This window comes from Triturus cristatus, chromosome 7 (assembly GCF_964204655.1).
Source record: "Triturus cristatus chromosome 7, aTriCri1.1, whole genome shotgun sequence".
NCBI lineage: Eukaryota > Metazoa > Chordata > Amphibia > Caudata > Salamandridae > Triturus > Triturus cristatus.
In genome coordinates, this window is record NC_140590.1 from 764029729 (window position 1) to 764053199 (window position 23471).

Genomic DNA, 23471 nt, shown 5'->3' on the forward strand with positions numbered 1-23471 from the left:
ATATAGATTAAAAATTAGGGCAAAAATGAATTTGATAAAAAAAAATAAGAGAGATGTTTGTGAAAACTAAAGCAGAAGGAACTAGTTTGTTGGAGGGAAACAAATCACAAGTAATATGAAAACTAACACGCCTGGATTCAAAGGGGTTTAATACAAAGACAGAATACTTAGAAGTCATGATAGGAAGTGTCTTTGAAAATGTCCTAACACTTTACTGAGAATGTGAAGGGAATGGAAGGAAGGATCCACTGATTTTCCCATTCGCTCTCCTGTATCAAATGTGACTGTGAATCATACCTGGTTAACTTAATCCATCCCGATGCATTCGGGTTTATCCAAGTTCACAAAATGGTATTAAACATCAGAAGAGGGAACAGGGATAATAGGCATATTAGCAGACATGGCCCCACGAGCACTGATGATATCTATTGAAAAAGCTTTCGATATGTTAGTCTGAAACTATCTATAGACAATGGTTTAGACTAGAGTATGGGACTGGGGAATGAGCTTAAGTCTTCCTTTTGTGCACTGATCCCATTGCTAGTGTGAGATCTGGAAGTAAATCACAGTTGCGTAACAAGTGGGCAGGGGTACGAAGCAGGGATGCCCGTTGCCTCTGCTTGTATTTATTATAGCATTTGAAACCTTTGGCAGTATCGCCAAAGAAGTGACTTCGCTGGCAGTAACGTCAAAGAAGGGACTTCGCTGGGGTATGATGGGCTCCACTACATCTGAGAAAGACATGTATCTGTACATAGACGATATACAAGCGAACATAGTCTAGGTAGCCGAAGCATTGGAGGACTTTGGCAGGGTGTTCGGCATCGCAGTGAAATTGCGTACGATCGGACATGGAGGTAGACACACAGCCAGAAATGGCCAATAGGAATATACCACATTAACATACTTACGTGTACAAGTTTATTGGATTGAGAGAGATTTTGGATGGAAATATAAGATCTAGATTGACAGCGTTGGAAACTGGTGTTAACTTCTGGAAAACATTGTCCCTTTCAGTAGCTGGGAAAGTAGCTTAATCTAAGATGGGTAATGCTGCTGCTACCGCTAAGTTATTTTTCAGCATTGCCAATAGGAATCCCTAGAGAAGTATTCAGGGACCTCCACAAAACTCTAATAGACCTAATTTGGGGGCTCTGAAGATGAAGGGTTGTATTGGTAAAGCTAAGGTTATGAATAAAAGAAGAAAGACTAGTAGTCTTAAATGATGAGCTTTATTGAACAGCTGCACTAATACAATGAGTAGTAAGAAGGATGAATGAAAGACTAACGGGCAAGAGGGAAGACAGTGACACATTATCAGCACCGGACTTGGAGGCTATATGTTTAGGGATAAGGCGAGGACAAGTGAACCAGCCAAGGTATTAGCTTTTCGCAAACACAGCTGTGACCGATGTCTTCAAACAACTAAAATACAGACCCATAAGCTTTTAGCTTTCCTTTGCAGGGACTGGGAGCACTATGACATGAAACCAATTAGGAGGGTATCCATAAATGGGAAGACAAAGGGATGATTCAGATGAGAGACCTGTAGGATAGAGGCACATTCAAGAATTTCTGCAAACTTCTAGAAGACAATTGGATCTCAAGCAGGCACTTCAGTCCATATAGAGTTGTAAGCGCTGCCATACGAGAGGATATTCAGAAACACCAACACACGTGGTGCTACAAATATTTTGTACAATAAATAGTAAAAGTAAAATGGTTATTATATAAAGCCATAATACAACAAGCAAAATGGCCTTTGGGTAATCTAAAGGATAAGTGGGAGGTAGATAATGGCAGAACAGAAGGATACCGAATGGGAGCATATACTGGACAACACGCCGTAAATGTTCATTAATTCGATGTTTAAATACACTGCAACTACATACACAGGACTGTCATTACATCCAAAAGGATTAATAAGTTCTTCGAGAAGTCACAGGCGAGCTGCCCTAGTTGTAGTAAGATAGGTGCAGATCTCTTTCACATGACATGGACTGCCCAAGCCTGAAAATGTACTGGGAAAGAGTTGTGATTGTACTTAATAACACTGAAGACCGAAGGGTTGAATGCACTCCAGAAGCATGCCTACTATACACCTACCCGCACCTCAAAGGAAAGAGAGTACCAGTAAGTTTATAGACCAAGGATTTGGCCAAAAGACACATCGCAATAAACTGGAAGAGCAGAGATACACCCTGCACTCTTAATGGCAGCGGGAGATGCTACAATGGGCAGAGTGCGAAGGCACTCTCAATCACATGGAAGCAAATAGTAAAAATAATTCCCACCCAAAATATAGCTACTTTTTAAGCAAACTGATATAATACAAAACCAGGATTATGTGGTTTCAGTTTGGCCAATTGCTCAGAGAGTTCTCATATAAAATCAATATTATGGGAGGATTCCTATTCTGAACATGACTTCCCCTAAATATAAGAAACATCAACAGAATCTTCTTTTTCCCCAAAGGGCACAAAGACATTCCTTATGTTCCCTTGAAAGGAACTAGCCAGCTGGCTTGTGGTTCTTTGGAGACCAGAAGTCCCAGGCATGCCTCCGGGATAAAGACGGATCACCACATGGGGTTTTCGTGAATGGGACAAGATTCGCATCACAAAACTCCAATTGCGGCAACTGCACTCATGCCATATAGAAAAGAGTAATCTGAGCTCCCCAAGTTCAACCCTTTCGAAGGGAAATTAATTATGGGAGAATGATAACGCACAGAATATCTCCGGTGTATCGATTGCTGGTGAACATCACCTCAGACAAGATGAGGCTGAGACAGGAGGAGGACCTCGGGGTCTGACTGATGATGAGTGGCAGGAAGTATGAATCGCTCCATGAAAAGCAGAAACAGCATCTTAATTTAGACAGGGTCAACTGAATAGTCACACCTTTGCATTAGTATGGGCAAATGGCCACATCAGCAACCCGATGTACCTTAGATGTAGATGAGAAAAGGGAGAGTTCCTTCCCGCTACCTGGTATTGCACCAACATATATCCCTTCTCGGAAGGGATAAACAGAACATTGGCGAATGTACAGGAGTAGGAGATCCCACGAGACCCAAAGTTACACTACTACACATAGCGGTTGAAACTGATTTGAATAATTGTAAACTAGCGCTGCTGCAGGAAGGGCTGCTGGTGGACTAAAGTGGCATTGCCATGAACTGATGGCAATAGATACCCCAACAGTGGAAGTGTGCAGCAAGGGCGAAGACTATTGCGCCACTCTAGAAGTGCCCATCTACTGAGGTAGAGAATGATCGCAGAAACATTCCAAAATATCAGAGGGTTTGTGCCATTACCAGGGTATCACATGGCATCACATTGGACCAATGTTCTGGCCCACTGTGTCTTGTCAGAGAGAGAGCAGAAGAATACACCATAGAAATGAAAGATGAGTGACTCTGGACTGATTTCCTGTGGATTGTTATAAGCAAGTTGTCACGTATTGCCACAGGCACGCAAAAGGTCATGACACTAAGCCAAATCTTTAAACCAATAAAAAGTTTTATTAAATACAAAGATAGATCACCACATAGGTTATTAACTATTTTCAGTTAGAGGGGCTGATCCCTAAACCATTCCTCTCCTGGGTTCTTGCTTTTTGTCAAGAGAAGTCTTTGTACGAAGACACAGTAAGAGTTTCAAAAGCTACAATAGCATAAGACAGAAGTCCTCACTGCCGGCCATGGAAAACACTTATTCTGTTTAATTATGCAACTTTGGGAAAAGTAAAACATTTAACATGTGTAATATCTCAAAAATCAAAAATAAAATCCATTGGAAATTATGACTTTGTAAACACTTGAACTAAGGATTTTAATTTGAAGTTTCTATAATTAATTGTTTGAGATAAGAACCAGGCTGCTGGACGCTCATAACTTACTTTGTGATGTATCAAATCAAGGAGACATAATTCAACACGAGGCATGGCATATTATACTTCCTAATTGCATGGCTGAGCAGGCATAATGCACATCTGACAGCTAACATCCAAAATGTTATTTATTCATTTTGGCATTTCTTTCAGTGCACGCATATAGTGCCAGATGTATGTAGGAACAGTTTTGCGATTCCCTAATAAATAGGAAATCACAAAACGGAATGTATGAAAATGTGTTGAACACTTTTTGCGATTCCTAGGGTGTTGCAAATGACCTACTTCATGAATATTAATGAGGTAGGTCGCAATTTGCGACCCCCTAGAAATCGCTAAAATCATGGGGTTGGTGGACTGCGGAGGTCAGTAGACCACCATGTCCATGGCTGCTTTTAAATAAAGAAAACATTTTTTTAAATGCAACCGTTTTCCTTAAAGAAAAACAGGTTGCATTTAAAAAAGAAAAAAAATACATTTTTTTTTTCATTTTCTAAGAACAGGCAGTGTTTCATGGTACCGCTGCCTGCTCTGCTAAAATGTTTTAGTTGCCATTCCCAAAGGGTAAGAGATCTCTTGGGGACCCCTTCCCATTTGCAAAGGGCTTACCACCTACTTGAAGTAGGTGGTAAAAAGTGAATGTTTTGCAACCGCATTCACGGTCACAAAGCATTCATACATACCATTAGGATTCGCTATTTGGAAGGAACGCCCTAAGCACACCCCTTCCAAATAGCGAATCACAAACACATTTTGCGATTTGGTAACAGTTTATCCAATCGCAACATAGGGTTTGAAACATGTGAAAAGCCCGTTTAAAAACACAAAAATGCTAGATACATTTGGCCCATAGTGTTCTGCCTTCCTGTCATAGCAGTCCTGCAGCAGCAGGGATTACATTGGTAAAGGCATGTAGTTTTAATACAGAGCATGTTGTGGCTTTGCATAGGAGACTTTAAACAACAGCAGGTGCCAATGACAGGGGCCTACAATGTGCAAAACTGAACTCTTTAAGATAACTAGATGTGTGTGCCTCCCTTCTGAGATGAGGTGAACTCATGTTGCAGTAAGCTAGTTGCTGCCGTTGAAAGCAAGTGTTTGGGGGGCAGTGTGACCATTGTGTTAACTTGCTGCGATTGGTGTAGAACTTTCTTTGTGCACTGGTAGGATATTAACCGTTTGCTGTTGATGATGAAGAGAATTCTCTTTATGTTGTCTAGCGGGATAGAACATTTACATTGCTTCCTCCTTTGTCTTCATTGCTTCAGCTCGCTGTCTGATGGTTACTAAGTCTGGGCGGTGAACTCTGCTCTGTTCGTGGAGTTTGCGGAGTTTTCCGCACTCCACATTACGTGGAGCTCGCGGAGTTCCAAAAAACTCTGCTCTGCGTAGTGTAGTGGAGTTTTTTTCCTCAATTGCGTTCGTCAACGTCAAGTTGGCGAGCGAGGAAAATCCCCTCCTGACGAGATTTTTCCTCGTTCACAATCATCAACATCAAGTTGGCGATCGCTAGCATGGAAAATCAACCTCCAAGCGAGATTTCTCAATACAGGCGGTCAGATTTCTCATTGCAAGTGGTCGCGTGTGCTCACGACCTCTCGCGTTGAGAAACCATTCGTTCGCATTAAGACAGCTCGCGCTCGAGTAAAAATCTACTCGAGCGGTAGAAAGGAAGTTACACCCACTTGCACTGTGCATGGGGCTATTCGCGATGATTGCACAGTGCGAACAAGCACCTGCCACTGAAAATCACCACGAACAGCATTTATCTAACGCGCTCCACTGCTCGTGGAGCTCCGTAAGCGCAGTGGAGTATTTTTTGCGCGGAACTCTGCAAACTCCGCCCAGGCTTAATGATTACACCTTGCTATTACATCTCATAATACTGGGTCTTTAGCTCTCGCTCACTCTCTCTGTCACATTCTTTTTTGGCACACTCTTTTTGCCGATTTTAATGCCCTGTTTTTCTTATTCGCCCTATCTTTGGGTCCCTTTTCTCCGCCATGTGTACCATGTCTCTGCCTGTGGTCTCTATCACTTGCTCTCTTACGTTCTGATATCAGCTTACGTAGACAACACCATTTTCAGGCAATATTGCACTAAGTGTTGTGTGCACTTGTCTTCTGGTGTATATGTCTTTGTTCAGTGGTCCATTATTGGAAAAGATGGCACAAATTGCCCTATCCCTTGTGAAAAATTCCTGTTTGGGTAGTCTGACCTGTGGTCTCAGGTTGATAGTTAACTTTGTTGTTCTGTTTCTTAGGTGCTCCAGTGCTGTTCGTCATTCCGTGGGTAGCCGTGAAATACACTTATGAGAACATCCAGTAAGTATCTGGACATGATTGAACTGTGTGTGTGTGTGCGCATGCGCCCGCATGTCCCTCACACTGCTTCCGAGTTGAGTCCATAATGTGTGCATGTGAATGGACGTGTGTGTTCTTTGTATGTGAACTGTATGTACATAGTGTCTTTCCATTGTGAGCGTTGGCATTTGGTGTCAAATCATTCACTTGATATATATTTGTATCCTCTTGAGCTGCACAGCACGGTAACATCCAAGTTGAAAAAGGTTTATACAGCAATGAGGCTTTGCCAGATATGTGTGTGTTATATCTCTATATCTGAATTGTATGTGTTGTTTTGAAACTGTGTGAGTTTTTGATGAATTTTGTGTATCCTGTCAGAGCCGTGAGATGTGGTAGCACTGTGTGTATTTGTGTCTACTGTGTGAGGGTTGTGTGTATGTGTATCTTCTTCATTTCATGGCTATTTGAATTTGATAAAGTGTGCATAGATTTAAAAAGCGTAAAAAAAAACTTTAGAGAGAGAATTATTCCACAAAAAAAGGTTTGTGGGAAAATTCTCCTGCAAAAAAAATAATTTTTAGGAAACTGTGTCTGTAGATGAATTTGACACAATTTGCAAACATCACAAAGTGCAAAAGCATGTGTGGATGTTGGCGTACCACTAATACTGAGGTAATTCAAGGAGGATTTAGAACCTGATTTAGAGCTTGGCGAATCGGGTAATCCATCGCAAAGGCAGTGGAGTACCCTGCCTGCCAAACCCTTGGTCTGTCCGCCTCATTTAGAGACAGTCTGTCCGCCTCATTTAGAGACAGTCTGTCCGCCTCATTTAGAGACTGGCGGGCAATAAGTATTTTGTTAATGATGGCCATGTTGGCTCTGTTGATGGAATACTTGCTCCGACGGCACGATGGAGTAGTGGCCATCAAAAGAAGGACATTAAACCATCAGCCCTATTTAAGGTAGCCAGTATAATGCCTTTCATCCTGTCTGTCACCACCAGAAAAACAACTGGCAGTGAGGGACAGGAAAAATTCGAGATTAGAGAGAAAGATTTGAAGTAGGCCCTGTTTTGGGAGCCAGTATAGGGCAATCATGGCTGGGGTGATGCAGTCTCCTCTTTTCATGCTTAAAATGATGTTGCTGTTTTGTTTTTTGCCTGTTGCAGTTTGTTCTTAGTCTGTGATGGGAGCCATTCATAAATCACATATCAATAGTTGAAATGGGACATTGCTGAAGTGACGACAAACACAATCCATTGTGGCAGGGCAGGCGTGTGTACTGATCAGTCGCATGAGCTGTACATGGTCAAATGCGCTTCCTGTGACCTTGCTTGGAGATTAAAGAAAGTTCCACATCGAATGGAGTCGTTATTTCTGTTTGAGTGTTGAGAGGGGTCCCATAGATGTTATGTATTCGGACACCATCTAGCTTTTCCCCTGTTCATAACAGACGTTCACCTGGAGGTTGCTGGAGTCCACCATTAGTTGTCATGGCCTTGTGTATCAGAATTGTATTTTCTACTGAGGAAAAGTTCACATTTTGGCTTGTCATTCAATAACCCTGAGAGTCGTTATGAGTAGTTAAAGGCGCAATAAGAGCAACTACTTGATACACTTTGGTAAATGGCTTTTAACAATATGTGAGGTTGTTGTGAGATCCTGACTTTATGCACTGAATTTTCAGAAATAGTTATTGTGCCCCATCAGGGGATAGACGTACGGCGCCATGATACAGTTTTAAGTTGTGCCAGCGATAATCGGTGGAAAACAATTTTACTATAATAATACATTATATGAGCCTACGAATGTAAAGTCTTGAACTCATCTCCTTGTGAAATCATTTGAACGTTTGTGTCCTGAAGAAGGCTCCTCTCATCTTGAGTGGGGCGAAATGACAATCAGTGCTTTGTCCATGTTGTCCATGTTGTTAACTTTTGTAGCGAATTATAAAAGGTTTAAAAGGACCACGCCATTAAAATAGAAAGTGTGGGCTCTAATGTACACAATAACATTGTGACCATTATAGCATTTTTTAACATTAGGATCTCTTATTCTACTGTTGGAACAAGGGAAATAAATGTGTTTTACTGAAAGATTAAGTTTGTACATTTATGTTAATTTTGCCATTTCGCTGAAATTTTTTGTATAAATTATATATATATCTCCAAACGTTCAGTCTGACTTATGTCATGTGGCTTTTGATAATATATTGAACAACTATATTTTTGCAACTTACTTAATGGGATGAATTTTGAAGAAAAAATGTTTTTTAAAAACAGACACTTTTGATTCTAGAGTGGGTTGGAAGAAAGATGGGGCGGGCATCCATTCCGAAGGAATGCATGGAATGAAGTGAGTTGGTGTGGTACCAGAGTAGGACCAAGTTAAGAAGATATAAATGATCTGTATATTGAGTTGCAAACAACACGCTCCATGGGTCTCTTGACATTGAAGCAAGTTAGATGAAAGCTAAACTATTGTGAATCCAGCTCTGCACTAGACAATCTTCAGCCTGTCCATGTCCCCAGTGGATGCACTGTTTCAGATGGGTTTTGGGTGTGCTTTTCCGTTTAACAGTGGGGATTAATTTTAGGTAGCAATTGGGGGAATTTAATGTCAATTATTAAAGCAAATGATGGAAAATGTAATTTTTATTTATATTTATTTTATTTTTACACAGACTTATATTTTATTGGACTGCTGTGTATATTAACATTTTTGGCACGTACTTTTGTGCCCTTTGTGTCTAAGATATAATTGTTCAAACCGTATAGTGGTTATGAAACTTGTGGGTGAAATGATGTATAAGGATGTAGCATGTACTTTAGGGAATTTTATTTGCACAGGGAGAAAAATATTTTTGTGAAACTGTAATGCTGGTATTTTTAAGGTCTTGTTCTATTAAATAAATATAGGTGTTTGTGGATGTCAGATTGAGGCTGGGGGGACTTCACCCAGAGTCCCTGCGCCTGATGGGGGTGGGGGCTGTAGGTTGCCCAGGTGACACTAGAATGCTGACCTCTCTAGTGGCCCCCTGCAGGTGCCTCAGTCAGCCGCAGATTCTCGAACTTCTTATCTCTTTTCTGAGCGGGAAATGAGCGTGGGCGTCGAAGGTATTTACACTTTGAGCTAATTACAGCTGTTAGTTACTCTGATTGGAAGACGCTGATAACAAGGATCCCGCGGCATCAGGGCCTGTGGATAAGGAGCCCTTTGGACAACTTACTACGAGTGGCACTTCCTGCTGGGGTGGGAAGCAGGGCGACGGCTCTCTCTTCATTGCCGTGGCTCTACCTTACCTCTGTGCACGCCTCGGCCCCCTCTCTCCTCTGCCCTGCCGTCTCTCACACATCCTCTGCATAACACCTCGACTTACGTGTCCCACCCTTCAATCTCACCACATCATGGCACCCCTTTATACCACAGCCGCACCTGCCCTCTGTATTCTGCCCTTCTGCCGCTTGTCTCCACCTGGTCTGTGGCCCTCACCCTCTTCCTCACCTCTACCATGTTCTCGCCTTCTGTCCTCTCACTCTACAAGGCACGGCACCCCCTTCTGTCCATCTTCCTTACCATATCCCCTCTCCCCTCCTCTCTACGGCATTTCACCTCTCTGCCTCCCTTCTCTGTATCACATCACACTCCACCGTCTCTTTACCACGAGTCTCTGCCTCACCTTTACTTCATCTTTGCGAGTCTGCAGTCTTACCTGCCCTCTCTCCACCTCCATAGCTGCCCTGTGTCCGCTCACCAACTCGCCTATGTCTAGGCCTGGGCTAAAATTCCGTTCCGCTCGCGGAAATTGCGATAATTTGACATTTTCGCGTTCCGCGGAGAGCGGGAAAATGTCAAAATTTCCACAATCCGCATTTTACCGGCAATTTTTTGCTTGCTTGCGCTGTAAAATAATACATTCTCGCGTGCGCGCGATCGCCTTACCTGAATCCCTGCGTTCGCCGACAAGTTTTCCCGATCCGGTCGCGTTCTCCACGAGATGTTGGATTGTTGGTAGCCATTTGCGCTGTCTTGCGACAGTTCGCACCCGCAGTAACGTCATTCGTCACATGATCACGTCTTTCTTCTCGCGATCATGCACCGTGAGACAAGTGAAAACAAGATGGCCGCGCCCGCGAGCAACCGCATGGGTAAGTTGGCGAGCCGCGACCATGCAGAAACTACCGCGAACAGGTGGGAAAAAACTTCCGCATCTTCGCGATATTTCCGCGTGTTTGTGGAGATTTTTAACATTTTTGCGATAATTTGCGAAAGTGAATTTCGCAAATTCCGCCCACCCCTACCTATGTCCTTCCCTGCTCTGAATCACCGCGCATCTCTTCTTCACCTCTCTGCCTCACCCTATTCCCTCCGCCTCTGCCTTCTGCCTCTCCGTGTGCCCTTGTCATCCGCCCTCGTGCCCGGGTGTCTGGCTCGCACCCTGCGGGTCCTACTTGATGGACCCCGCCAGAGGGAAGGCTGCTCACTGGCTTTTGATGTTCTTTGCGTAATGGAGAGCGAGGAGAAATCCGTTTTTATATCAGATTATTGCGCGGGAGTCTTTGATGCTTGCCCCGACGCGCGCCTCATTGTGTGACACATCCGATCGGCGCGTGTTCTTATCCGTGCATCTCTCGCTTGACTTTCAGAGAAGGGCACAGGGCACCGGGAGCGACACGTTATTATGATAACTAGAAAGGCTGCCATCTCACGGGGCGGGTCTGGGAGCCAAAGAGAAGATTTCTGTGAGAAATAAAATGATACTGTGCCTGTAATAATATGATTATCCGGGACTCCACGCTCTATTATGAAATACATATTTGATAAAATCTCAGAGAAGAGCCCTGTGATTCTCTAGACGTGGGGAGTAAATGAGTGTTTCACACAGAACCCGTTCCAGTTATGCTGTTACTGAAGAAATAAATCAGGACAAATGAAAAATGTCTATAATTAAAATATTTCAATACAACGGAAGGCGTCTGTGGGGGATTTGGAATAGAGACTTCCTTCCACAAAATCAAGGAACGTTCATGTGATCGTGAGAAGACTCATCCACCATTTCATGGCATAGCAGCTGATGGAAAGTTTGGCGGAGAGGGTACTCTGTGGCAACAGTGACGGTGTACCCTCCCTACCAAGCCTACAGTCCCACGGCCCGATTCAGCAGTGAGTGGACAGACAGTATGCCAATGACGAAGGCTATTCTGACTGCATCACCGACCTACTTTTCCGATGGCCTGACGGAGTATGCGCAGTCGGAGGTAAGCCATCCGCCCAACTTAGAGTGGCCAGTCGGATGGCTTTTCTTTTTTGGTGTCTGTCTCCTCCAGGTACAACCTGGTGGTGAGGGACAGTAAAAATCCTCTTGTGGACCTTGGGTGGTTTGGACACAATGACCAAGTGCTCCTAACATACCACTAGGGTGCCGGCATCCATGGGTATAAGCTAGTCTGTATTTTACTTTTTACACGTGACCGTTGATGTCTCTTGTTGCCAGTAATAAAGAAATGACTGAGCTGCTCATCTGTAATCATTTATTACAGTTGAGTTCTGACATCATAATGCTTGCTGGCAGAACAAGCAGCCAAAAGGGAAGGCAGGTGATGGAGCATACCTACAGCTGCAGATTAAACTGCAAAAAATAAGCAGACTTTTTCCTTTCTCTATTCTGTTTTTCTAGATTAACAGTGATCAACAGAAAGGAGATATTCATGCAACATGCTTATTTTTGCATGCTTCACGTAATTATAGGAAAGAGAGAATCTCTCTGCATCCTTCTACACATTCTGAGCGACAGTGTTTAAAAAAGAATCAGACTCGTATTAAATTGATTATAATTGCAACAAATATCTGACGGCTTTTTGGTGTGTTTAACTTTGCACTACAGATCCTACTTTCATACCTAATGCCAGTAAACAACCTATCTTCTTCATATGAAGCTCAATGATTAGCAATATCCTTATAATGTGTGACAGGGAGTACTTTGTCCCATATACAGCAATGATTGTTGCCCACCTGGACATGATAATACGGGAGGTTGTAGCACATCAACATAACGATGGTTCATGAGCTGCACAAGAAGTTGGACATATACTTCCAATTCAATATTTCCTCAAGTTTCTGTTTAATTTCACAAAAGCTTAGCCCTGACCTTTTCATTCTAATAAAATGATATAATACTCATACTTTTATAGAAGCTTTCAGCCAGACCTCTTTATCCATTGGTCAGTTGCTGTGTCATTTACATTTTTCTTCCACTAACTACAGTACAGCAAAGGGAAATCTGCCAGCCCACTTCAGCCACTTGCTAACTTCACTGAGAATGACATCATTCTGCTTTTTTCAAATGGAGCACATTCACAAAGTTCAAAGTAGTTCCCGTCATTGCATGGGACTACTATGGCAATGGGTCCTCTTTGGGACCAGAAATATTTGCCTACTTACGAGTCTGGCAGTCCGGGGACCGCCACTCAGGGTGGAGGGGTGCTGCGGTAGCGTTCCAGCCACCGCCGCACCGGCAGTCCAACTGCCCAATTACAACTTTGGCGGTCGCCCCACCAGGGATAAGCCATTCCCTGACAGTGGTGAGGCGGTCAGGGGCTCACCAATATGCTGGTGGTGCCACGCATATTACGAGTTTCATGGCCACCAGTGGTGTCATGAGGTCTTTACTCCTGCGGTTGCTGGGGGATGGGCGTGGCGCCCCTAATCTGACGGTTGTGCCCGAGACTTCCAGTTTATAGGTCCGATTAGCGGAGGATCGGGACACGGCAGACATGGCCGGTGACCCGTACAAGCCCTAAAAAGGCCGAAACCCGGGATCCAGAGACCTAGGAGTCAGGCACCCACCAAGAAAAGACCCACACTTGGAGCTGTCCTCTACCGGTGGAAGGTGAGCAGCAGGATTAGCACCACGGTCTGGTGAGAAGCGTGATAATGGACGAGCGGCAGATGCCATTTCCCCGCCGCGCACCACACAACAGGGTTTGATGACTAACCCCCGTGAAACAGCTTCCCAGCGGCAGCAGTAAACTCCACAATGCCCGTACTTAAGGGGGGGGGGGGGGTTTGGCCTTTCCATATAATAAACCATACCCAAAATATAGGTTGTGCTTCTGCACGCATACAGCCGACATTCTACTGCCCTCCGCCTTCCCTTGGTACTGTGGCTATGTCCCCCTCACGACCCTACTCGATGGAACTCTGCTCTCTTGGCTCTTTTTGTGATCATGCCTTGTATGTATCCTGCCATTTTTAGATGGTTCCCTTAGATACCCACGACCCGGATCCGCCATCTTGTTGAACTTTGTCCTCCTTCGTTCCACTGGACTCCATCCTGTCGACCTTCAAACATTTCTCTTTTGCTGGACTGCCTTAACTCTAACTCCCCCTCAGGTCCCCCTCTCTCCTCTCACCTATCTCAGCTTCTGACTCTGGTCCCCCGCAGCTCTCTCTACCCCTTTTGTTGTTTTATTTCTCCATTCACGCCACCTACTAATAATGCTTTCCTCTGTAATAATTAAGCTTTCATCCCTTCCCTGTGTTCCTGTTCCATGGGTTCTCACCCACCTCGCTACTCTGACACTCCCTGAGCACACCTGTTCACTATCTTGACAGCAGAGTCCGAGTATTAAGTCCGACGCCCGGTGGAGCTGCTTGGTTCAGCTATTGAGGAGATCGGCCCTGGTCCATCACTTCGGCCGTCACCTACCCAGCCGGACATTGGGCACAGTTTCTCCCCGTCTCCCTGTTTCTCCCTTCCCTACCCCTCACATGACGAATTTTCTGTAACTCTGCCCTTTTTCTTTGTTTACTAAGTTTTGATTGCTTTTAACAAATGTAACATGTTACCCTGTAACTCTGATCCTCATTGTGTAACTTATTTAAAATGTGTAACTTGCAACTCGCTGTTCCTTATGTAAAGCGCTCTGATACCTACGGGTCTAGCCAGCGCTATGTAAAACTCAAGATAAATACTCCATGAAAAGGCTGGCGGTCCTGAAACAAAGGGGGCCCTACAGGGCCCCTGTTGTCCATGTTCATGGGGATGCATGCAGGGGGGCACAACATGTCCCCTCCTGTATGCATGCACCCCAGTTCCTGCATGACATGGAATTTACAGTTCATGCCATGCAGAAACAGTTTTTGGCGTTCCCATTGTGGGGCCCATTTTTAGAGGCACCGCCGAAAAAAGCCCGCAAGACATGAGGAAACTCGTAATCTGGTGGGTGGTGCACACACAGGTTTGGCAGTGTGGGAGCAGGCCGCCAGCATGACAGTCCGCTCATAATCAGGACCTTAATTGCCATTCACAGCACTTCAGTCATTTAGCGGCTTATTATGTGAAGCCATGATTCATTGTTTTAAATTGATTATTGTTTAAAAATGTGCTTTCTTTTTTCATGGTCTGATGAATGAATTTATGACGTGTGTACTTTATGAGATAAAGAACAGAAAGTGTAAAATCATTGACGTTTGCAATCTTCCTGCAAATCATATTTCTGTAGCAGTTAGATTCCTTTACAAATCTACAATCCTTTCAATCTTATAATTAAATTGACCAGTGGAAGCACTGTTGCATTGATTTTCTGATTACTCAATTTCCTTGTTCGTTCCCTCGGATCGCCCTATCCTTGTTAAAGGGATAATTGAAGCCATGGTTACTTTGCACTCACTGCATTATGAAGTCTGTCTGAACTTCGATACGCAAAATTGTGTTCCCCAAACTTTCTCTGCTTCAGCCATTGTATAAAGATTAGGAATCTTTGGCTTTGATTTAGACATTGACAGAGGGCGGTAGCAGAGTATCTCATCCAAGGTACACCAAGCACCACCCAGCCACTAATAACACGGCCTTGGTGGAGAGAGTGATATTGCCAAACAGACAACATTCCCTTATTCATCACTTCCCCGACCCATCAAACCGCTGTCATGTGGGAATCACATGACAGTATTCGCCGCCTGATTTTTGCCTGATGTGTCAAGCTGAAAGCATGGTTATGGGGCAGGGAATGGGTCCCAAAAGCCACAGCTGGTGTTAGCCCCATCAACGCTGCCCCAAGGCACAGGGACCCCAGGTTTTCCTCCTGGCCCGCTGTGCATGTAAGGCAGGCGGGGAGTAATCACAGGGCATTCTGTGGGCTCCTGCTAGAGGGATACACGTTCCCACGGTGCACATGGTCCTCCCTGACATCAGGGGGGTGTTGGCAGTTTTATGGATGGTGATGGCAGGGTTTAGGCCTGGGTGGTGATGTAAACTGATGTCTTGCTCTATAATGACTCAGTATTAATTATATATGAGGAAGTACCTTCTGCTGTACATTATAAGGATGCTGCAAGTCACAGAGGAGTTCAGTGACCACATAGAGAAACAAAGGTGAAGGTTTGGTTTATTTATAAATTCATGGAACTCCAAGTTGACTTTCAGTATCCTTTTACGGTACGGCAGAGTCTATTGTATTGCTTAGAATATATGATCACACATCCCACAAATCACTTAAGCCCTTGGTGTCTTGTTCCTTCAGATGAATGAAACAGGATGGTTGGAGACATTGAGAAAAAAAGCAGACTCTGTAGTACACAGTGAAAGGCACTATAAAGCACTTAGGGCCCGATTAGGAGATTGGCGGTCCAACCGCCAGACCGCCATTGCAGCAGTTGAAAGAACGCCGCAAAGCTAGCAGCATCCCAACCACCATATTACTTATTTACTTGAGTTTTATATAGCGCTGGCTAGACCCGGAGGTATCAGAGCACTTTACATGAGAAGAGTTACATAGGTTACAAGTTACACATTGTTACAGAAGGTACGTCAATTACAAGTTACATCCGTTGGTTCAAGGCATGTGGAGGGTAAGGAGGTAATGTAAAAGGGCGAAGGGGAGGGAGATTAAGCAGAGAATTGGCACAAGGAAAAGCAGGGCAAGTAGGGGGGAAGATATTCAGGGGAGAGAGGAAAGGAATGGGGGAGGCAAGCAAAGAATGAAGGAGGGGAGTGTTGGGGGGGGTAGGAGACACAGCGAGGAGACGAGGAAGTAACTGTGTCTGATGTCCGGCTCGGTGGGAGACAGCTCCCCGCGGTAAAGGGATAATTTCTAGTCTTTCATTTTGAGTGATTCCCTTGTCACGGTGGACTCTCTCAGCGCGGTCTCTGAGACTCCAGGGCATAGATGCTGGATCCCTCCCCAACAAGGGGAGAGGAGTGCTTTGGTCATGGGCACACTTAGAAGGAGGGAGGAGGAGGGGAAGGGGGTAGAAAACCCAGCGTGGACACAGTGTCCGATTTCCGGCAGGGTAGGAGACGGTTTCCAGTGGTAAGGGGATCAATCCCAGACCTCCACTATGTGAGACTCCCTTGTCACTGTGGACTCTCTCAGAAGGGTCTCTGAGACTCCAGGGCAAAAATGTTGGATCCATCCCCAACAAGGGGAGTAGGAGTGCTTTGGACAAGGGCATACTAGAGGGGGCCATTATAGGGAGTTGGGCTGGTAGGGTTGCATAGGTTACAAATTACACATTATTACAGAAGGTACGTCAATTACGAGTTACATCCGTGTGTAGAAGGGTAAGGGGATAATGTAAAAGGGCGACGGGGAGGGAGATTGAGCGGAGCTTAGGCACGAGGATAAACAAAGCAGGTAGGGGGAAAGAGATTCAGGGGAGAGAGGGAAGGAATAGGAGAGGCAAGCAAAGAATGAAGGAGGGGAGAGGTGGGGGAGGGGGTAGGAGACACAGCGAGGAGACGAGGAAGTCTAGGATAGACCCGGAGGTATCAGAGCGCTTTACATGAGGATTAAGGCGTGTTATAGCGTTAAATCAATTACAGTTGCATTACAGTTAGATCCGTTGCTAGTGCATTCAATAAACATGGAAAAACAAGATGAGGAGGAAAACAGTGTCTGATGTCCAGTTGGCCCCTCTGCTCACCTTTGGGGACAACACAGAGCTTAGACCTGAAATCGCCTGACTGGCGCCATTTTGAAGATAGGCGACAACACCCAGTATGTGATAATGGGCAAACATAGCAGGGACCAGGAGTGTGAGTATAGGTGAAGTGAAAGACCACTCCAAGAATCACTGCCGGGCAGGCGGTTTTGTGGCATTGGTGCCACAGCAGCGGCATGCTTCGTCTCATAGAAAGAGCTTGAATTAAGTGCTGCTGCAGAGCCACTTGCATGTTGGGTGCACTGTGTACCATGTACCATGTCGTGCATGGCACACAGTGCACGCACAACAGTGCAAACAGAGGGGGGCACAACATGTACGCACATGCATAGTCCCCAATGGGCAAAATAGCCCTGGGGCCCAGGTTGTAGCCCCTTCCCTGCTTTTCCACCAACCTTTCCTAGAGGGGTCCCCACCATGATAAGGCCGGCGGAAAGGCAGGTTGTGATAAGCACGGTAGTGCAGCCATCGGCACCGCCCCATGGAGTGCCGCTTTCCCCACCGCCGCCATGGGATCCAAGATCCTGGTGGTTGTGGAGGTCCAACCGCCCTCCTCTTAATCGGGTGGTCGGACTGCCGAGGAGGCAGCGGTCCAACTGCCACTGACGGTACGGCGGTCTCAAGAACGCTGTACTTGTAATCAGCCCCATAGTAATTTATTGCAAAAACATATTAGAACCAGTTTAATATAAATCAATTTTAAAAAGGTGGAATGAGTCGCAACATGCAGAGAGGATCTTAATTTTCTGTATTAAACTATAACATGCAAAAACAAACAAGTTACCATAAATCTCTTCTTTTTGCTGATCACAATTTATTTTAGAAAATCAGATCATAAGAACAAAAAAAGCTTAAAGTGCAGCTGTAAAAATTCTCTGTAACATGCCTTTTATCTTGGCTGCTGGCCCTGGTATTGAGTATTTTGTATCTGAAATAATGCATCTTTAGGTGTGTTACACTTGTGATCTATAGAGGGCCACGTGAGATCTTTCTATAATGTTTCAATATTCAGCAGCCATAATGCTTCAACAATATGCATACTAAACTCCAGAAGGATAATAATTTCCTACTTTATTGGTTGGTTTTATGGCTACTTGCTGTATTCTTTCTCTGTTAAAAATGCTGTAAGGATGTATAGAATTCCAACCTAGTGCGATCTTTCAGAATTGTCTTTTCAAAAGCAATACATGGGAGTTATTGTGGATGTGTAGGGTAAAATGTGGAGGGCTTGTGCAGTATAATGGTGTGGAACAGGGATGTGTCTTCCTTGTCTGTAAAAACATACAGCCAACTAAGGATACAGTCAATTATTTGGGTCGTCCACCTCCTAGTTCAGTAAACCTATCCATCTTTTCATTCATGGTAATTTACCTGAGAGTGGTCAGGAAAAAGCTTTTCTCTACATTAATTTCAGGATTCATCTCAAACAATTTGTGTTTTAAATACCTTTTCCTGCAGGGCAACCTGGTTGTATAGCGCCGTTAACACGACTATTTTTATCTTTGTCATTTTCTACCTGTCCTTGTTCAGCTCTTCTTTCCATTCTGTCCTTGATGAGACAGGTCCTACATATCATTCTGGCTCTCCTTAGAATATGAAGGAGAGTGCCTCCTTCTGATTGTAGAATTGGCGGACGGCTGTAAGATACTTGATTTGAGAGTATGTAAGGTACTGCTGTATCTTCAGTGTACTTCATGCACTTTCACTCATTTATTTTGTGCTGAGTTTCAAGAGTTGCCTGTACAAGTGTCCTGACTTCAGTAATATTGGCGAAATCTAATGATATCCCCGCCTTCAGACCCGCATACATTACAGGTATCAGCAGCTCATCAGTGCATTTACAGATCAGATCTGACCCTCTGCTTATCAATATGATCATGTTAAAGATAACTCTGCTGTCAAGTCTCAGGAACTGAGCTTGCTATATTTTCTGATCAACCCTCAATCGTTATAAAACTGCATTGGCGTCAATATAGAATCCCCTACGCTTGGGAGCGGCTGCACAGATACTACATTTTTAGCACAGCATGAATGTTAACTTCGAATTGTAAAGGTAATTAAACCACACTTTCAAGTGCATGGAAGGAAGAAAGAGATGACTGAAGCATTATTTGGTGGGCATCCTAGGTGCCTTTAAGGCCATGTAATTTGATTACATCGTAGAAGCATACATTTGTTACACCCGTTGGAATCAAACCAATACAAGTTGCCACTAAACCAAAAAGCGCTAGTTGTGCCAATAAAAGTAATAATTAGAAACAGAGGCTCAGCAGTAAAGAACATACCATTTCCTTTTCTGACATTAAAAGAAAGCCATTTATAAGGCACAATACTCATGTAGCAGTTGATGCTGCTACTGGCGCTGAGGTAAAAGAGGCGTGGCCGTTTACAGTTCCATCAATCTCTGTTTACAGACCATAATGTGACTGCTCATTGATAAGCACAAATGAATGAGCTGCAATGACTTTCCAAAGCAGAACTGGAAATCTGAACAGCGGACTCTGAGCGTAGAGAGGCAGTGTCTCCTTTATACAGTAATCGTAACTATATATCTACATTGATTGCCTAATCACATATCTCAGTTTGGAGGTTCACCAACAATGTTACATATCAGATAGAAGGACTAGTTTCTTGAGAGCTATAATATAAGATATGCAGTGTCGCTCATACCGGGCAATAACTGTTACGTACATACTATAAAGTTACAGCAAAACATAGCCCTGCTTCAGTGACACCCGTCTTATGTGTATAGTAAGCTTCTAGCTTGAATCACCGGAGGTTGATATTGCTTTTATCTACCCTGATCTTGCGGTGCTAAACACGCCGGCAACTCCAGAGTCTTCATCACCACATGCATCGTGAAGCATGTTTTATGCAGATGTTTGTTTTCTGTCCTCAAAATTAGTAATTGAACGATCTTTACAAGTTTGAAGTATGTCATCTCCTGAGATCTGTCTCATTTTATGATGATTTCCAATAATTCCTCGCAGTCTTTTTAGGAAATTCACAGACATTCATATTTCCACCAGTATCAAGACTGTGCACACCTGGGCATCATATTTATCAATAATCAGTTGATCGTTTGACATATTGGCAGCCATTTTTAGCATCTTTACTTGAGCTTTTGCCAGTTGTAATTATAATTTGGAGTGCTGGCACTTGTCCAAGTGATTATGGATGTAAAAACCTAAATAGATTAGTACTGGATTGCAACAGAGTACCTTCTACCCTAAACTCTCGGTCCTCGATTTAGGTCTGGGTGGACTCCCACTATGTCGATGACAGAGTCTACTCTGGCTCCAATGCCAACATATACCTTAGACAGTCTGACGGTATCAAATTGTACAAAGTTGCTATTTATCATTGGAATCTGGCCATCCCTGCACCCAAGACAGCAAACAGATCACTTCAATAATTCAAGTAACTGTGTGCAGATATTTGCAGTTCAATGGGCTGATTACCAGGGTTTTCCATTCCTTTGAAATCCAGGAACCTGTAATTGTAGGTTCCGGTTACTATTAGTTGGTAGACATGTGAAGACGTGGTGGTTTGATATGTATGTGAGCTTTTGGTTTTGGTCACTTTTTTGGTGTAAATGTGAGAAAATAGCATGGTTTTAGTCAAACATACTGAAGTTTGAAGAAAATTAAGACATATGACAACGGTTCCTTTGAAATTTGTTCCAATAATGTTTGCTGTTGCAGGTTGTCTGGGATTCTGGACTGCTCCATGTCAACAATCTCAGATGCAGCTCTTGGAAATTTTGAGTAAATACATTGGGCCTCATTTGGATGTCAGTGGGACCACCACCTAGAGGCAGTCAGTGGCAGTCCCACCGACATCCAGGTCATCGGTCCGACCGCCGCATAACAATGCGACTGGTCAGACGTCAGCGGTCTGGGGGACAAACCGCCGCCTCTGGTAGGATCAAGGATCCTGTTGGGGCAGCTGTCGGCCTCCTATCCCAACCATGAAGGCGGTGCCTGCGCAGGGATTAGGATGTCTCTTTCTGAGTGCCTTTTCATGGCGGTCCCACTGCCATGGAAAGGCAGCCCGAAAGGGTCTTTGGGGTCCCAAAGCAGGGCCCCTGTTGGCCACTGCTAAGTGGGCTGGGGAGAATATGTAGTGCCCCCACACATATCTATGCACTGTGTGCTAGCATGAATGTGCACTAAGTGCCTTTTACTACTGCAGCTTGTGCAAAACATAGTCGAAAAAGGCACTTTCCAATTGCCTGCATGGCAGTCCTATCATAATAGGATAGGTGGGACCGTTGACTCATTATGAGACGGTCACATTTCCATGGCGATGGAAGTCAGATGCTCGCCCGACAATCATCGTATCTGGCCTATTGATTGAGATTAAGGGCCTGATTGCGATGGCTGTCGGACGCTGCAGGCAGGTGATCGGCCGACAATGAGTCGGCAGTCACACCTACCCTATTATGATAGCACTACCATGCAGGCAGTCAAAAAGTGCTTTTTGCTACTGCAGCTTGCACTACGATCCAGGAAAAGTGCTGCAGGACAAGCTGTAGTAGTAAAAGGCACTTAATGCACATCCATGCACAAAACCATACACCGGTTGCAGGCATCATGTATTGCCTGGCACACAGCGTATGGCTGTGTGTGGTGCCCCCCCCAGGCAACTAAGCAGTGGGGGCCCCCAAAGTCCCTCTCGCTCTACCTTTCCATGGTGGTGAGACCGTCCTGAAAAGGCAGTCAGAAAGTGACATTCTAATTCCTGCCGTGGTGCCTGCAGAGGCACCACCCTCATGGTAGAGATAGGAGCCCGACCGCTGCCCCAATAGGATCCTTGATCCTGTCGGAGGCGGTGGTCTGTCCCCAGACCGCTGCAGTCCGACTGTCTGCATCATGATGCAGCGGTCAGACCGAAATTCCGTCAGTGGCAGTCCCACTGACATCCAAATGAGGCCCTAAATTACTTGGCTACAGTATTTGTCTTGTTCTAACCAATAAATAATGTAATCCAGAGTGTCTTACAGTTTTAGAAAGATTATTCATTATTCAATACCAAAGTTATAGATATCAATAAGTTCAAATTTATCTACATCGCAATCACAGCAATAGATAGATAGATAGATAGATAGATAGATAGATAGATAGATAGATAGATAGATAGATAGATAGATAGATAGATAGATAGATAGATAGATAGATAGATAAAAATGCATCAACCCAGACTCATCTCACAAGAAATATGAGGAATTTAGGTTTTGTGAAAATGAGTCAACCTATGTTATAGAGCTCTCGTCCTCTCCTTAAAATACTTGAGGTAATAGACCACATTCTATTTAGTCTGGGAATAAAAAGGACAAGGTACATTACTGGCCTATTCCAGCTCTTTTTCCTTCAGGAGATAGCAAAAGTCTCTTCATTGAGGGTAAATGATCCATTGGAGAAATCCCTGGCTCTGACATGCAAGACCTCTATGCACAAAATTAGAAAAAACATTGTGAACTTTCCAAACAAGACGATGATCAATAAATAATATTCGTCCAGCTGTTCTGCTATTTAGAAACAGTCAGAACACTTTGTATACATCTCAGTCATGGGAACATTTAGGATTTGCAGACACCAAAAGCCTGATACCACCCAAATTTCTGCATACTAAAGGGAGTACGCTGACGGGGGAGCGCAGTACACATGGCCCAGGGATATCACACACCTCTATATGTTGGCTATCCGGTAGACCAAGCCAGATTGACCCTACTCCGATCGAACTTTTAGATTGTGTGATACATTTGCTGGAGCCAGATGCAATCTCTGTTCTAGTCACCGGCTGGGCCAGCTAGCCTGCACTGTATCAGAAGGAAAGGACTCTCGTTTGAGGACAGAGAGTTAAAGAGATGGAGACTTTACGGATGCCTAAGGCTGCTCAGACACTCAGAAACATGACCAGAAAATCAGTACCTATTGACTGTGGAACTGGAAATTGCTCTCCACTGACGTGATCAAAAGAAACCAACTTGACCACCTGTGTGTTGACCTGTGCTATCCCCCAGGGAACCATCACAAAGGTATAATGTATACGTGAACTCTTTACCCAGTCCTGCAGGAAGGCATCCTTGTCTATACTCCTTCTAGAATAAAAAAGAACTAAAGAATCTGGACATTCAGGGGGATTAAAAAAGATTCCTAGATGGTGGACCATAAGTGTATAAAGCACACTTGTGGGCCAGGCATACATGCACTGCAATCCACGAGGGGCTATTTGCCTATGTCAGCCAAGCGTACATGTGCAAGTAGCATTGTGCATTGGGACCAATGTATGTTTAATAATCGGTATAAAATGGGAATTTTCTCCACAA

General features: G+C 44.3%; 1 protein-coding gene across 5 annotated transcripts in view; it reads left to right on the forward strand.

Moving 5' to 3' along the window:
• GCGR (glucagon receptor) overlaps positions 1 to 23471 on the forward strand; it is a 482251-nt gene that overhangs the window by 399037 nt on the left and 59743 nt on the right. For all 5 annotated transcript variants that reach the window (XM_085617519.1, XM_085617521.1, XM_085617523.1 and 2 more), the window contains exon 9: positions 6158 to 6218. In XM_085617519.1, the coding sequence (XP_085473645.1) occupies positions 6158 to 6218 (61 nt within the window). The remainder of the gene's footprint in view (positions 1 to 6157; positions 6219 to 23471) is intronic.